Source organism: Mirounga leonina, unplaced genomic scaffold (genome assembly GCF_011800145.1).
Source record: "Mirounga leonina isolate KUSES-001 unplaced genomic scaffold, KU_Mleo_1.0 Mir_125, whole genome shotgun sequence".
NCBI lineage: Eukaryota > Metazoa > Chordata > Mammalia > Carnivora > Phocidae > Mirounga > Mirounga leonina.
Window position 1 is genome coordinate 36746619 of NW_023270305.1, and position 16734 is coordinate 36763352.

At 37.4% G+C, this 16734-nt stretch overlaps 1 protein-coding gene across 6 annotated transcripts in view; it reads right to left on the reverse strand.

Moving 5' to 3' along the window:
- The window catches only part of CTNNA2 (catenin alpha 2), a 957367-nt gene that overhangs the window by 845733 nt on the left and 94900 nt on the right, over positions 1-16734 (reverse strand). For all 6 annotated transcript variants that reach the window (XM_035001191.1, XM_035001192.1, XM_035001190.1 and 3 more), the window contains exon 2: positions 15185-15380. In XM_035001191.1, the coding sequence (XP_034857082.1) occupies positions 15185-15380 (196 nt within the window). The remainder of the gene's footprint in view (positions 1-15184; positions 15381-16734) is intronic.

Below are 16734 nucleotides of genomic sequence, written 5' to 3' on the forward strand. Positions count from 1 at the left end.
CTTTCTACCTATGCTAAAAGATCATTCTAATGAATGTAAATATTTAGTACTTTTGATCTTTCATCCCTTAAATACTCCCAGATGAGCCTACACCAGTGAACTATAATTTAATTATTATAGGAAACAACAAACTACAGCCTATTCAAATACAGTGCATGTTTTAAGAGCTTTTAAAAAGACAATGTTATTAAATGCTTTTATGTTTTAAAAAGATAATCATACTTGAGCTCAAATTTCATTTCATCTGTGAGAGCACAAAAAGTACAAATAAATATGGTACCAACACTGAAAATACCTCATTTCAACAATATGCATCAACTTACATAGCATTAATTATTTTTAGAAATGCTAAATAGAAGGCCAGATTGGCTTAATAGCACCAACAAATTTGAGTTATTCTTTGGTTGTTAAAAAAAAGTATTTTTTAAAAGTATAACTTCAAATGAATCATGCCAACAGTTCATTAAATCCTCATGATCATCCAAACTGAAATGACAAGAAATGTGAACCTAAAACATAGACTTGACCAAAAATGGAAAAATTATCTAAATATTTGCTTAAAATATACAGCTTGTGAGCTTATCTTCTAGTTTCAAAAAGGAAAACTCATGCTTTTAAAAGGCAATTGAATAGGTACATATTCAGTTTGAAAAGTGGTTCATGTTTTCTCAAACTCTTTCATTCTGGTGTTATCTAATTCTTAAAATTTTACAGATTAGATGGGACTGGCATTATTATTTGACAAACAAGAATTCTGACAGAAAATGGTTGGTTTTCAGCACGTGTTACAGGTGGCTTTTGGCAGAGCTGAACCTCCACTGTCTCCAAGAAATACAAATAAAACCACAAGAAACCTGCCTTTTTGGAGTCTATACCTCCACAATCTCCATTTGGTAGGCTCAGGGTTTTTCAAGAGAAGTTCAGCAATAGGTGGCAACCTATTTCCAAAAGCAAGCTCATGAACAGTGCATAATAGGGAGGTTTAGAAAAAGAAAACATGCACTCTCATCTCTATATAGTTGGTTCAAATTCACAAAGAGTAATTTATCAATTGCTACCCAATGTGGTAGTTAGTTTAATTGTGTCAACTTGGCTAGGCTATTATTATTAAATAACAGTACCCAGTTATTTAATCAAGCACTAATCTAGATATGTTGTCAAGGTATTTCGTAGATGCGATTAAAATCTATAATCAGTTTACTTTAAGTAAAGGAGATCACCCTTGATAATGTGGGTGGGCCTCATCTAATCCTCTGGAAAGACTTAAAAGCAAAAACTGAGAATCACTGAAGAACAAATTGTGCCTCAAGACCACAGCAGTAACTTCTGTCTGAGTTTCTAGCCTACCAGCTTGCCTGAAAGATTTTGGACTTGCTAGCCCCCACAATCTCATTAATCAATCCCTTAAAATAAATCTCGTCAAATATGTATGTACATCTTACTGTCTGTTTCTCTGTAGAACACTGACTGATAATGATAAATCTACCTTCTCTTTCAGTTGGCTTGTAGATCAAAAAGAAAAAAAAAAGAATATAGTTCCTACTTTGTTTTTTATGGAGGAGTTAGGAAAGGCCTTTCTGAGCAAGTGTTTTAAATTAGCATTTATATAATTATAAGTATTAATTTATATATTACTATCTGTCAGCACTGATTTAAGTCCCTTGCCTATATTAAGAACCATCCCATGAGATGAGTACTATTATTATTCCCACCTTACAGAAGATGAAACTGAGGTCTATGGGAGATTATATGAATTATGTAAAATCACACGATTAGAAATGTTAGAGTCAGGTTTCAAATGTAGGCCATCCAGTTCCATAACCTGTGCTCTTAATGATTATGCTGTACTGCTTTAAAATGGATAGGTTTAGAATATATTTTGGAGCAAGGCTGATAAAATTAAATTATGGCTTTGGATGTAAGGAATAAGGGATAAAAAGGAATACAGTATAACTCTCATGCTATTAAGCAACTGGGTTACTCCCTTTCCTAAATGGGAAAAAAAATGAGGGTATAATTGGATCTGAGTGGGAGCAAATTACACAGACCTATCTAAGGCCCAGAGGCAAAAAAATTTAAGTCTTTGGTATATAGAATGAAATGACTAATAGAAAAGAAAGCCCAGGCCTAAGCCCTAGGACATTCCAATATTTAGAATTCTAAGATGTGGGACTAGAAAGAGGTAGGAGGAAAAGGAGGTACTACAGAAGCCAAGAGAAGTGAGAAAAAAGGGTGACCAGGGTGATGGGTGGTTGTCAACTCCATGTAATGCTACTGAGAGGTTGAGTAAGATGTAGAGGGAGAAATGGCCAGATATGACCCAAGCTGAGCCCAGTGACTCAGACCAGAGCAGGTTCCAGAGAGTGGTCAGCCTGAAAGCCAGAATGCTGTGGGTGAAAAGGAACCATTTATAGGTAGCAAATTTATTTTAAAAACTCATGGGAGGGGCGCCTGGGTGGCTCAGTTGGTTAACCGTCTAACTCAGGTCATGATCTCGGGGTCCTGGGATCGAACCCTGCAATGGGCTCTATGCTCAGCAGGGAGTCTGCCTGAGATTCTCTCTTCTTCTCCCTCCTCCTGCTCATGTTCTCTCTCTCTCAAATAAATAAACAAATCTTTCAAAAAAAAAAATTAGAATTCCATCTAAAAGCATGCTCACTTGGCCTCAGTTTTAGGGGGGTCTGCAGGTAGTACAGATGGACCGGGCTGCATCAGGTTGCTAGCATAGATCACAGTTAGGGATGCATCAATGAATCAGCTTCATCCTGGACAGTCTTATCCTGTGGTTATTCAAGATGTTTATGTCAGTTGCATTTTTGATTGAATTACAGACTTAGTTATTAGAAGGGAAGTGCCTGATGACCAGGTTTCCTTATCATTATGTGGAAATGTAGACTATTTCTATTTACGCATGGTTAGGATCAAATGTTTTGTTTAAGGAATTTCCCTTAAAATAAGTGGAATTCAAATGAAATGGAGGTGACTTATCAATCCACCTGAAAGATTTTGTTTTGTTTTGTAATTAAAATTAAATATGGTAATACTTTGCATTTACAATTGGTCAGTTAGAAAGCCTAAGAGCCTAACTTGTTGCCCAGTTGTAGCAAGTCCAGTAACAGTAATGATTCATGGTAAAGGCAATGACTACCAGGGTTTTAGAGCCCGCAGCGTGCTAGGTCTGGTGCTAAGCACTTTATGTGCATCCTGTTATCTGTGCTCCACAACAGTCCTGAAAGTGTATGCATGATTAGCCCCACTTAACTCAAGTGAACACTGGTGCATGGAGGATAAGGAACTTGCCCAAGTCCCACAGCACAGGCAGCATGAAAACTGCAGAGTTGGAATTTGGCTCTGGGTCCACTACAAAACTGCCCCCCAGATCCCTTAATGCTCCTCCTGCCATCTTCCCACTCTGGAGTGGACACGTACATACAACGCAGCATGCTTGGGCACTGATTTATATGTGCATTAGCCACTTTCCTGGCTTCTCTCTAGTCTCTGACCTTACCCTTCTTTCTTCTTTTCCATGGATTTCTTTTTTCTTTCTTACTGTGTTTTGTATACCCTGTAAGCCTCCTTAAATCTATTCTGTGAAAGGCAAGAACAGTTTTACTTAGGCTGACAAGTCAGGATCTCAATAAAGGGTATTAGAGGAAATAGTCCCAGATTGGCAATCTTCTAAACTAGATTCCACATTTTATTCATACAGATGTATAATTTATCACTCTTTGCAAGTCCGTGTAAGAACAAGAATATTTCAGCATCCACACTGTGTTCTTGCCACTTTCATTAATCACATCAGCAGAAGGGCTCGTTATTATGGCGTTTTGGGGGGGGGGGTTGTTGTTGTTTTTTGTTTTTACTATTGTGCTCAGTTCCATTAATAATGTATCAATATTGGTTCATTAGTTGTTACAAATGTACCATAATGACATTAGGTGAAACTGGGTGTAGGGTATATGGTAATGTTCTGTACTGTCTTTGCAAATTTTCTGTAAATTTAAGATTATTCTAAAATAAGAAATTTTTTTTAATACAATAAGGTTGGGTGATTTTGTACAGACATGATTTTCATAACAGTGGGGTGAACACCAAAGACTGAGATTGATAGGTTGTATGGTAACTCTATTTTTAGTTTTATAAAAATAATTACCAAACTGTCTTCCAAAGTGGCTGTATGATTTTGCATCTGAATGAATAAGAGTTCTTGTTTCTCATCCTCACCACCATTTGGTATTGTCAACTTGGGGAATTTTACAGATTCTAACAGATATACAGTAAAATCTCTTCGTTTTAATTTGCACTTCCCTAATGACAAATGATGCTGAATATTTTTTCCATATGATTATTTGCCACCTATATACCTTCGATGGTGATGTGTCTATTCAGGTCTTCTGCCATTTTTGAATCCAGTGATTCCTTTTCTTATTGTTGAATTTTAGGAGTTCTTGATATATCTTTGATACAAGTCCTTTAACAGATATGCGACTTACAAATATTTTCTCCCCATCTATGGCTTGTCTTCATTCTCTTAGCGCTGTCTTTCACAGAGCTAAAGTTTTTAATTTTAAGTTCACCTTATCAATTTATCTTTCATTCAGCATGCCTTGGGTTGTTCCATCTTTAAATCACACTTCTACAGCCTGCTTAATTTTTTATTATTGTCTGTCTTATGTCAGAATGTAGTATTTTTATAGGCAGGGAATGTCTGTTTTCTTTCTTCAGCATACTATATTCCCAGTCCCTAAAATAGGGCAGGCACATAGTACTTAAATATTTGTTGAGTTAATTGTTCTAGTCAATTAATATACATGGAGATCTTTCAGCATCAATATCATTTTATATAAAATATGGATAATAATATTTCAAATAACTAACAAAATAATATTGAAAGAATATATGCCAAGTGTCTTACAAATGGAGTGGCAACCAATCAATGGAGGCTATTGCTTTTATTATTCTTCCTGAAAGATTATGGCATTTTCAAAAGCCAAGAGCTCCAGAAAGAGGGATCAGATGAAAAGAGTAATCTGTCATTATCTCCTAATATGTTGAAACAAGAGCCATACATGGGGCCTCAAGTTGATATGGGACATTCCCGGGCCCTCAACTAGTGCAAACTTTGGCATACAAATATGGTTTTTGTTTTTGTTTTTTTTTAAGATTTTATTTATTTATTTGAGAGAGAGAATGAGAGAGAAAGAGCACATGAGAGGGGGGAGGGTCAGAGGGAGAAGCAGACTCCCTGCCGAGCAGGGAGCCCGATGCGGGACTCGATCCCGGGACTCCAGGATCATGACCTGAGCCGAAGGCAGTCGCTTAACCAACTGAGCCACCCAGGCGCCCACGAATATGTTTTATTTAACCAAATATGCAACAGTTAAAACTCCTGCAAATGTTAAAATAGGCATTAAGAGGAATCTTAAATTGTACAGCATTTTCACATTTATGCATTTTTCTTCATGATTTTTTCATATTAAACCTCTTTTTATTTTTTTGTCATTGTATATATCTCTAAGGTTTTTTCTATTTTTTTAACTTCTGATATTAAAGCTTCTGAAAATTAATTTCATTCCTGGATAACATCCTTTTCACTGGAAGAAAAAAAGACTTAAACTAATTAAAGATGACGTGTGTAAAGATGTATAAAGCTTGGACTGTTAGTGATTCACAAACTTTGGAAGCATAAGATTGGGGTAGTGGCTAGAAATAAAGATTCTTGGTGGTACCCCAGCTATACTGAATCTGGGTTTATGGCCAGGCTCAGGAATTTGAATTTTTATAGACATTACCCATCCTCACACAGGCGATTCTGAAACAAGTGGTCTGTGAACTTCATTTGAGAAACACCTGTGAAAGAAGCCCCTGTAAAGAAGGGGAGGAGATGCCGTGTGAGGGACAGTGAGCAGCAGTGGTGCATGGACACAGCAGAGCATCATCAGGTCCCTGACTCAGCTGTACTGAGTCTGAGACTGAAGAGATACTTCTCATCCCAACTTCAAGGTCTGCTTTTGCTTCATGTAATAAACATGCACTTTATTATATTACTTGATATTATTATTATTGTTATTGAGAGAGAGAGAGAGTGTGTGAGCCGGGGGAGAGGCAGAGGGAGAGGGAGACGCTCGAGAATCTTAAGCAGGCTCCACACCCAGCATGGAGCCCGACATGGGGCTCGATCTTATAACCCCAAGATCATGACCTGAGCCGAACTCATGAGTCAGTTACTTAACTGACTGAGCCACCCAGGCATCCTGATAACATTATTTTTTAAAGCAATGGATCTACAGTCAGCAAAGTCCGAGCTCAAGGAAGCAAGATCCAAAAAGAGAAATGAGTACTCTTCTTTCTTTTGCTCTTCCCTAGGATTTGCCTCTCGAATCTCCATTTTCTGTCATGAAATTCTCCTCTTCTCTGAAGGTACCCCCCCCTCTTCAGTGGAGACCTACTCCCCTAGCCCTCCAACTATATAGCAGTGAAACCCATGACCAACAGGATGCTACGTTAGAACACAGTAACATACCACTCATACAAGGATAGTCAAGCAGCAGTGACGAGTCAGCACACGGCACAGAAGAGCAAGTCCAGTATCTCTAGGAGACCAAAAATTCTGAGTACCAAGAGTAGAGGCATAAAGCTAGGGATATGTGAGAGATAGTTGTCCTGAGAAAAAGGACAAGTGGAGGAGTAAAAGAATCCTTGCAATACCCCCAGCTCTCCTCCTTAGAGAGCTGATCTCTGTGGATAGTGCTCCAAGAGAAAACATTCCCTCACCCCTCCCCACACTGTTGTTTTACATATCAATAGGGCAGGTGGAGGATGAGGGACAGGACTATTGACAGTAGGAGCTTCTTGGCCAAGGAAATGGCCTTGGACCAGATCTTAGCTAGAGAGTTCACAGAGTTGATTAACAACTAGAGTTTTTGTTGGACCAGCTCATTCCACCAACATCACACCCCAATAACAAAGGGGGTAAGGAAAGAGAAAGTCTAAGTCATCAAGAGGCAAAAGGTTTCTCTCCTCAGAGATGTGAGGGACACATTTCTCTCTCCCTCTACTACTTTTTTTCAGTCTTGTTCCGTCTGTCTCAGCCCACTGTTCATCATTTACTCAATAAATATTTTTTTAAAGATTTTATTTATTTATTTGAGAGAGAGTGAGAGCTGAGCATGAGCAGGGGGGAGGGGCAGAGGGACAAGCAGACTCCCTGCTGAGTGGGGAGCCTGATGTGGGGCTTGATTCCAGGACCCCAAGATCATGACCTGAGCCAAAGTCAGATGCCTAACTGACTGAGCTACCCAGGCGCCCCAGTTGCTCAATAAATATTGATTGGGCAAAAAAATTAATGATGGAACTAGTTGATATCACCATATCACTTAACAGTTGAGCTTCTATGCAAACAAACCAAACCCTGTATGAGCAGTGAATGGTTTGACCATCTCTGATGTAAAAAAAAAAAAAAATGGTTCCACAAAGAAACTACCTCTTTTATCTGTACCTCTTGTCACTTTACTCCATGAGATCTCTCTTAAAGTTGGATGAGGACCATGTACATGTCTGTCTATACCCTGGCCTGGCATATCTTGGTAGCTGGGTCATGTCTTAATTGTTTTTTATTTATTTTAACTTCCTAGACAGAGAGTGGGCAATCAGAGAAGGTTGTTGACAAAGACAGAAAGCCCAAGCAACTGATCCATGGCTCAAGAGGGTGTGGAATTATAAAAATGGGATGTCAGCGAAGCAACTGCTATGTTATCTCTTAAATGGAGCTGCTTATTGGACAAATATGAAGACTGCCTATCACTCAAAGCACAGCTTTTGGATCTATTTCAAATCAAAGAAGATTCATAAAGGCAATATGTGAGCATCCCATTGCTAGCAGATGCTAGTATATACCAAATAAACACATTAAATTTAAAAATTCTTAAGACAATTAAGCCTGTTATAAATTGGCCTTTTCAATTGCAGTAACAATCAACTGTATTCAATAAATAAATAAATCCCTCAGAAACATATGAGAGATCCACACAGATGCTGGTAACAGACATTATTTTTAAATCCACAACAGTGGTCAAATATTAGATATACATGATCCGTTAAAATCACCTCCTCTTTTGTTCAAAATAATTGAGATAGTTTCAACCAATCTACTTTGATTCTAATCTTTTCTATAAAACCCATTGTTGGGTACATCTCTCCTCCTTCCTACCTGTTTTCTAGATAAAGAAATGTACCTTCTGCATTATCTCATGCAACCAACCTGAGCCTTTTCCCTTTGTATTTATAATCGCTCTCACCAGTGGCTCCCTCTCTTGGTATATGCTCTCATACTTCTGATTTGGGCTCAACAAAATAAGCAAAGTAAGCAAAAATCATATTCTTTGCTTGCCTTTAATATTTTCTCCAATCACTCTTGGATTTTTCTCCTTCCACACTGTGGCAATCTTTGGAATCATGCCATAAGTGCTCCCATGTGCCAGGCTCCAGAGATACATAAAATCATGATAACATATGGTCCCTCATTTGAGTACCAGACTATCTGCAGAAGCAAAAGTACAATGATATATATAGTGCAATGATGGCCAAAGAAGACTATGGTGAGCTTTCCTGCCTAGATCCATTATTTCACCATCTACTCTGTTCCTTCAGCTTCCTGAAAATAAACTTTTAAATAAAATTAATGACACCTTTCTAGCAAAATCCAAGGCATTTTCTCATTATTTATCCTCCATGATCTCAGAAGAATTTGACCTAATTGCAACAGCATTCTAGCATCTAAATTGATCAGTCTCCTTTGCAAAATATTCTATTACCTTGGATTTCAGGATTCTGTACTATCTTTGTTCTCTGGTCATATTTCAGGGCATGCCTCTCTCCTCTATTTCTATCCCATCTTGTAATCCTGATTGAGCCTTTCATCCAAAACTAAACCTACTTCTCTCTATTCTTCTCTATATATCTATTGGCAAGTACTCAAAAAAAAAAAAAGTCTGTCTCTAAAAAGCTTCATTCATCAACTCAAAAGATGTCAAATCTCTCTGTTTTTCCAAAGTTCCATTCCCATAGCATTAACCATCTGCTAGGCAGTTCCTCTCATTCATCGATGTTTAAAATCAAATCAGTCATTTCTCCCCATCCCTGTCACCCCTTAAATATCCCAATTAAGTTGTACAGAGCCAAAAATTTAGAATAAATAATGACTCTTGTTTTTTCAATAAATGGCAAATCTTTTATTCTTTTTCACAGTGTTTGTAACATCTAGTTTCTTATTTCTCTTCTTATTGCCACCACACCAATCCTAGAACCTCAAAGTATTTTTGCTTTGTTTTCGCTTCAATATTACGATAACACATAAGCAATCTGAGTCCAATCTTTCTCTGATTTAGTCAACTTTCCATGTAGTTGCCAAAATAATCTCTAAAATATCACTTAAAAGGTAGGAGCCAATCAGCTAGCTTCCTTCTTTTCTTCCTATCTTTATTCCATCATGTTGTCTATACACAGCCTAGTTAAACTTTTCCCACTGTGGTCCCTTGTTATCATCTTACCAGATTTCTAACTATGCCTGAATATGAAACTTCTCTTCAAATCAAGGTTTTCTATCCATCCCCCAATTATCAATGTCATTCTTATCTCTTTGCCTTTAAAAATCAGGTTGCTTCAACCTGAAATGTTTGTCCCACTATCCTTGACAGATTTTTAATCCATGCTCAGCTTAAACATACTTTCCTCCTTGCTAATTCCAGCTTCATACCTTTTTTTTCCAACAGCAATTTAAATATTAACTGTCCTATAGATTTGGTTCCTTAGTGTATACTTAAAGCATATTCTCAGAGTGCCTACAGAAGGTCAGGCATTATAAGACCTCATTTAGCACAGACTATATCTATCTACAACATATTAACATAGAATATCAGGCTGTTTCTCCTATGTAAATCTCTCCTCTCTAACTCTATGCAAACTATAAGCTTATAGGCCTTCTAAAATGAGTGACTGCCATCTGCTACCTAATGTGAAACATTAGCTGACTAACAGGGATTGATGAGTCATCAAAGTGGAGATAATGGACAAGAAGTGGATTAATCACCTGGGGAACTTTAAAAACCTTGATGCCTGGGTCCTACTCCACAGTTTCTAACTTAATTGATAAGGGTGAAGGCCTGAACATCAAGAGTTTCAAAAGCTTCCCAGGCGATATTAATATTCACTGAAATTTAAGAAACCCAAACTAGTCCATAGTTCAGAAAGAGTTTCCAATCCAGGAAGGTCTTGATGGTAAACATTAAAAATGTTTTGGCATTCTCTGTCCCAAGCTTTGTTTTTGGCCCAGAGCTTCAATATAAAGACATGACTGGAACTCCCTTTGCGTTCCTCCTTAGGAGCTTTTCTACATATGGTTCGCCAGCTGCACAACTATTAAATCACAGTTTTCTGGGACCACACACAACCACCACCAAATCCAAGCCACACTGAGATACTCAGTCCCCTTCTGGAGACTACTGGATGCTGATTCAGCTCTCTAGCATCCTGCCTGGAAGGCCCAGGACTGCTCAGTGATAGGAAAGAGAGCTATCGCCATAGGTAGTACAGATCGTTTTGATAAATTATAATTAATAAATATACCTCACATCTATATAACCTTTAATGTTTTTATAATGTCTTTATAACTTCTTTGTGACTTCATTATGTTAAACAATCCAGTGAGGAAAATGCAACAATTACTGTCTGTATTTGAAAACTGGAGAAATTGAGGCTTCAAGTGGTTAAGTGATTTAGTTTAAATCATGTAGCTTTTGGCTAAAGTAACATCAGATATCAGATATCTTACCCAGACATCTGGTGCTCTGTTGACTTGTAAGCCTGCTTTGCTGACATGCAAGCCTCCTTCCCCTGAGTATCACCTGCCACATGCTACAGCAACCATGCTAAGTACTTCGGGAGTAGAAAAAACACATACACACCATTGTTCCTATCCTGATGAAGTTTAAACTTAATTTAGGAAGACAATATACATATATGTAATTACTTTTACTTTAGCTATGATAAAACAATTACACAGATACACAGACACACACACACACACACCTCTGACTAAATATTCCATCTTTACCTAAGTCTAAAATATCAGAGTTCTAAATTTTGAATACAATGATTTATCTTCTTTAATACATATTTCGATGACTTAGTTTTGATACTTGTTTTTAACAGAAACTCTATTGTACATGCACTCAAACACTTCTTTTTACAGGTTAGAACTTAAAAGCACAGGAAAATCTTCTACTGGAATAATCTAGTTTTAATAAAAATATTGTCACCCCTCATACTGAGCACTTTTAAGAATCTGGCATACAGCCTAGGTTTAAAAGAGATAATACATTTTTCAAATGATAAAGAAATTCAAATAACACTAAGTCTAGCCTAGAAACAATAATGGCATAAATAGATAATTTCATATATAATCTTGCCATATTACAGTGATTGCAATCATGGATGCTGTAAAATCTCATTTTGGATGCAGAAAAACCCCAATAAGAAATGGTTCTGTATTAAAAGTCTGAAAATGTAGTTGTACAATATTAAAACTTCTGGCATTGACTCGTGCTGAAAATTATTTAGAAAGTGGCAACACTTTCAGATCATTTGATTTAAAAAAGCAAAAACAACTCAATAGTAAAAGATCCCCTCTCATAGATTTAGTTCTAAACTACACATTATTTAATAAGTGAGCATATACAGATACTAGGGCCACTTTATAGGAGGATATTATTTCTTGATGGCCGCATTCTCATAATTTCTGAATATCATCTTACAGGTAAGAAAGTAGACTTCTATGACAGAAGGAAAGATACTAAGTTTTGAAGTTTCCAATAACTAAATAGTCCTGTTCTAATCCTTAAGTGTTCCCCTCAATCACCCTATCTCTCTCTGAAAATCAACCCAGGCTCTCATTTGTGAATAAAATCTGGGTATGGGCCAATGGGAAAATTGGGCAAAACCGGATGGGCTAAGGAGATTGTACACTAAGAACTGAGAAGGGTCAGAGAGCAGAAAGGAGAGCCTGAGGGCTCTGTTGTCAGGCACGAGAGGCATCTCTCACATATGACAGGCATCTGAACTCTATATAGAGAGAGTGAGAGATATTTGACAATGAGAGAAAGAGGAAAAGAAAAAAAAATTTTAAGATTTTATTTATTCATTCAAGACACAGAGAGAGAGAGAGAGAGAGAGAGAGAGCACGAGCAGGGGGAGAGGCAGAGGGAGAAGCAGGCTCCCCACTGAGCCAGGAGCTGGACATGGGGCTCGATCCCAGGACCCTGGGATCATGACCCGAGCCGAAGGCAGATGCTTAACCATCTGAGCCACCCAGGCGCCCCAGGAAAAGAAAATTTCTAAAGCTTTTACCCGTAGAATGTTTGCTATTTTGCAGACTATAACAATGTTTCCTTAAATTTGACACTGTTCAGCAAAAGGGACACATGATAGTTGACCTTTTATTTATTTTTTATTTTTTTTAAAGATTTTATTTATTTATTTGAGAGAGAGAGGCAGAGGGAGAGGGAGAAGCCGACTCCCCGCAGAGCAGGGAGCCCAATGTGGGGCTGAGCCACCCAGGCGCCCCCACTAGTGGGGCTTGCATACAGTCAACTCATAGGCATCATTTCTGATGCATAATTTTTCTATAATAAGAACTGGATAATACAGAGAAAGTTTAAAATATCCTCCATAGAGTGACCGCTGTAAGCTGTCCTAAACTAGCATCTTTAAAAAATCTTACTCTTGGGGCATCAGGGTGGCTCAGATGGTTGAGCGTCTGCCTTTGACTCAGGTCTTGATCCCAGGGTCCTAGGATCAAGCCCCGTATCAGGCTCCCAGCTCAGCGGGGAGCCTGCTTCTCCCTCTCGCTCTCCCTCTGCTTGTGCTCTGTCTCTCTCTCTCAAATGAATAAATAAAATCTTTTAAAATTAAAAAAAAAATCTCATTCTCATATCTCCTGGACAGGCTGGCTAAGAACTATGTTGGTTTTTATATCATGTCCAAAAAAAAAAAAAGCATTCCTTATATAAGCTTTGAGAAAACTGAAATATTAATTTCTACAGAATGTGTGAAAACTAAATTATGAGGAAAAATAAGGGAAAGCTAAAAGATTGGTGAAAAAACTGTAAGGGAAAATATAACACCATTAAAGATAAATGCTCTGAGAAAGCATCCTAGGGACCAATCAAAGCCCTCTTCACTAGGGATAGGTTCACTATCCTGAGTGTGGTGATGGTTTTACAGTGTATACATTTGTCAAAGCTTATAAAATAGTGCACTTTAAGTGTATGCAGTCACCCTAAAAAAGAAAGAAAAGAAAACTACATATGCATGAAAACAAACAGTGTACATTTGCAATTCAGAAGGATTACCAATCTTCAACAGGACCTGAAAATTTGGAAGCTTTCATGTTGTTAAAACACGTATACAAATATACTCCATCCACATTAGATGAAATATGTAAAATTTAACATTTCAAATTACATAACAATTTATATTAGGGTAATGTAAATGAAATTAACTTTCAGGGGAGAGAAGATAGGGAAGAAGATGGCAGCATGAAAAATAATGGTTGTTGGTGAAGAAGGAGGGTTGGTATTTCCAGGGACTAAATACCCATCTGGGAATTTAAAAAGTGGTAGGTTTGTAAGAAGAAAAGAGATAAAACATTTATTCATCTATTGCTTCATTTATTCAACAAATATTCATTGAAGTCTTATGACTGCTAAGAACTGCAAAGCATGGATCAGCAAAAGATCTGGTCTTTATCTTTATTAATTTATAGTGTGTCATGGTAGAAAGTTATCAATCAGGTTACTTCACAAATATTAAATTCTCCTGTACAAAGTGATAAAGGAAAAAGCCATGAAAAAGTATGACAGGAGTGTCAGGAAAGGTTTCCCTGGGAAGGTTTTCTTTGAGCTGGGAGGTGCAGAATGAGTCATCCTTAACTATGTAAAAGAAGACAGCCTGTACTAAAGCCCGGGGCAAGTAAAACATGGTACCTTTGAGTAAATAAGACAGGAATTGGTCCACTTAAGAGATATTTTGGAGTTAAAAATCTATGGGACTTTGTAATAGACTGTATTTGGAAGGAGAGAAAAATAACAAGAACGATACCAAGATTTCCTCAGTCCACAACTGGATACATATGCACGGCTTTTACTGAGATAGGAAACACAGTAGGGAGGCCAGGCTGGGGGTAATAGCCAAAGGTAGAAGAAACACATGTCCATCAATGGATGAAGCGATAAAGAAAATGTGGTATATACATATACTAGAATATTTTCAGTCCTAAAAATAAAGGAAATTCTGACCCATGCTCCAACATGGATGAACCATGAAGATAGCTAAGTGAAATAAGCCAGTCGTAAATACTATATGATCCCACTTATGAAAGGTATCTAGAGTAGTTAAATTCATAGAAAAGTAGAAGAGTGGTTGCCAGGGGCTAGGGCAATGGGAAAATGAGGAATTGTTGTTCTGTTGGTATAGAGTTTCAGTACGACAAGATGAAAACGTTCTAGAGATTGGCTACTCAACAATGTAAATACACCTAACACTACTGAATTATACAGTTTAAAAAAGGTTAAAATGGTACATTTTATGTTATGGGTATTTTACCACATTTAAAAATTTTAAGTACGCTGAAAAACTGCATTTTAGCTAACTAGCTAGCTATATAATTAACAGATCCATAGATAGCTAACTAGCTGTGAACTGAAGATATAAATTTGAAAATCATACAAAGCAACAATAATTTTATTACACTGCTTTACAATCATCTCCTCCCTCCTCTTTAAAACCCTGGGCGTTCAGTGACTCTGTTAAGTATGAGGAATTCTCATCCTGTCCTCCCTGGAGCCTCAGTTTGACACAAGAGTCTGCATTCATCTACCAAGAGAAAACAACTTGAAAATTTGGAAGTAACAGCAGACATAAAGCTTTCATAGCTGTGGTACACCACCACAACTAAAAATATCTCTATTTGTCTATGCACCTAATTCCAGCAAATATTAAAAATGACAAGCGCAGATACTGAGGAAAAACATAAGACGACTTCTTTGAGCAAATATGCATTGGTTCTAGAGATAAATCCATTGTTTGCACATCAGTATAGATCCCTCTTGAACAATATTATTCTTCCTACCTTGTTTGCGTACATCCTCAACTGCAGCGACCAATTCTTCTTTGAGATCTTGACTCTCCTTAGCAATCTGTTCACCCTTATCCAGGAAGTTTTGAGTGGCTTGTTCTACAGAGGCAGCCAGTACATGGGCTTTCTTTGACCTCCCTTTCTTTTTACCAGATGGGCCTTTGTTGCTTGTGTTGACAAGGGTTGTCACCTTAAAGACGAAAGAAAAACTGTCAAACTAATCTGCACCACTGTCTAGGAAAAAACACAGTATCATCTCATCATTTTAAAACAGCCCTTGTTTATTAAATCATGAATGCACATCCCATAGCCTAATCTTAAGGAAAACGGGGAATTATACGAGTTAGCATATAAATAAACAGCTATTTATTTCATAGAGAGAAAAAAAAAAGTATGTGAATACATTGGAAGAACAGACCCACCGGTAACTTAGTTTCCAGTTCACTGGAGGTTGTGCTTTTACAGATTGATAGGACAGTGCACACTGGAGTAACCAGCTTCCGGAAGGCAAGAAAAGGAAAACCAATGTGGAATTGCCTCTGAGCACTGACTCAGGAGAACCAACACCCAGTCCTGAGTCCCCAGAGTCAGGGCAGAGGTGAAAGAACAGTTAATGAAGAGTGGGCCACCAATACCCATTACTTACAGGTCATTTATCAAGGACTTTTGAAGAGCTCTGCTATTTCTGATTTCATCTTATAAAAACAAAATGGCAAATTTGATCTGAGGGAACCGAATGATTTAGTCTCATAATTTGGTTAACCAGCTAAAATTTCCAGACTTGAAATTAGATTTTCATTGCCACTCTTTTTCCAAGTATCATAGTTTGTAACACATCTCAAATGCCAAACTTCTTTTAGCACTATAACTAGTTATTTAATTTGCTAACAAAGCTGTTATTATCTTTCAAACAACTTATCTCCTATAGATTTCTGATCCTTTATTTCCTACCAGTGAGAAGTTTGAGAGTGGAATGAAAAAAATTGGTTTCATATTCTGTTCAGCAAAAGTTGCGAGTCATCGTGGCCTCCATATTTTTTATCGGCTTCATAAAAATGTGGGTGTTGTGGTTTATTTTCACTGACATTTGCCCTGATTAGCAGACTCAGGATTTTATTGGAGGTGATCAAGAAAGCTAGTCCACAAAAAAGTTCCAAATGCTGTTGTTTCTCCTATTTTACTCTAACCCCAAAAGCAAACAAAGTGATTAGTCAAAGTCACAATTAATGTCCAGTCAGTTTATAGGGCAAGCAATAACACCAGAAGGCAAAAAAGTATTGAATAAATGTGAACTAAGCTGATGAATACAAGCAGAACCAATACGTAAGAGGTGGTGAATGTAACACTGTGGACCTGTCGTACTTAGCTCTCTTTTGATTGCTAAATAATTAGATACAGTGAATTAAAGAAAGACTCTATAAGGACATTTAAATACAAACACGAGACAAAAAAAAAAAAAAAAGGAAGGTACCATCATTAAGAATAAGACTGTCAGATAACGATAGTTTGCTGTAAAATGTGTATGTAGCCCATAAGACATTAGT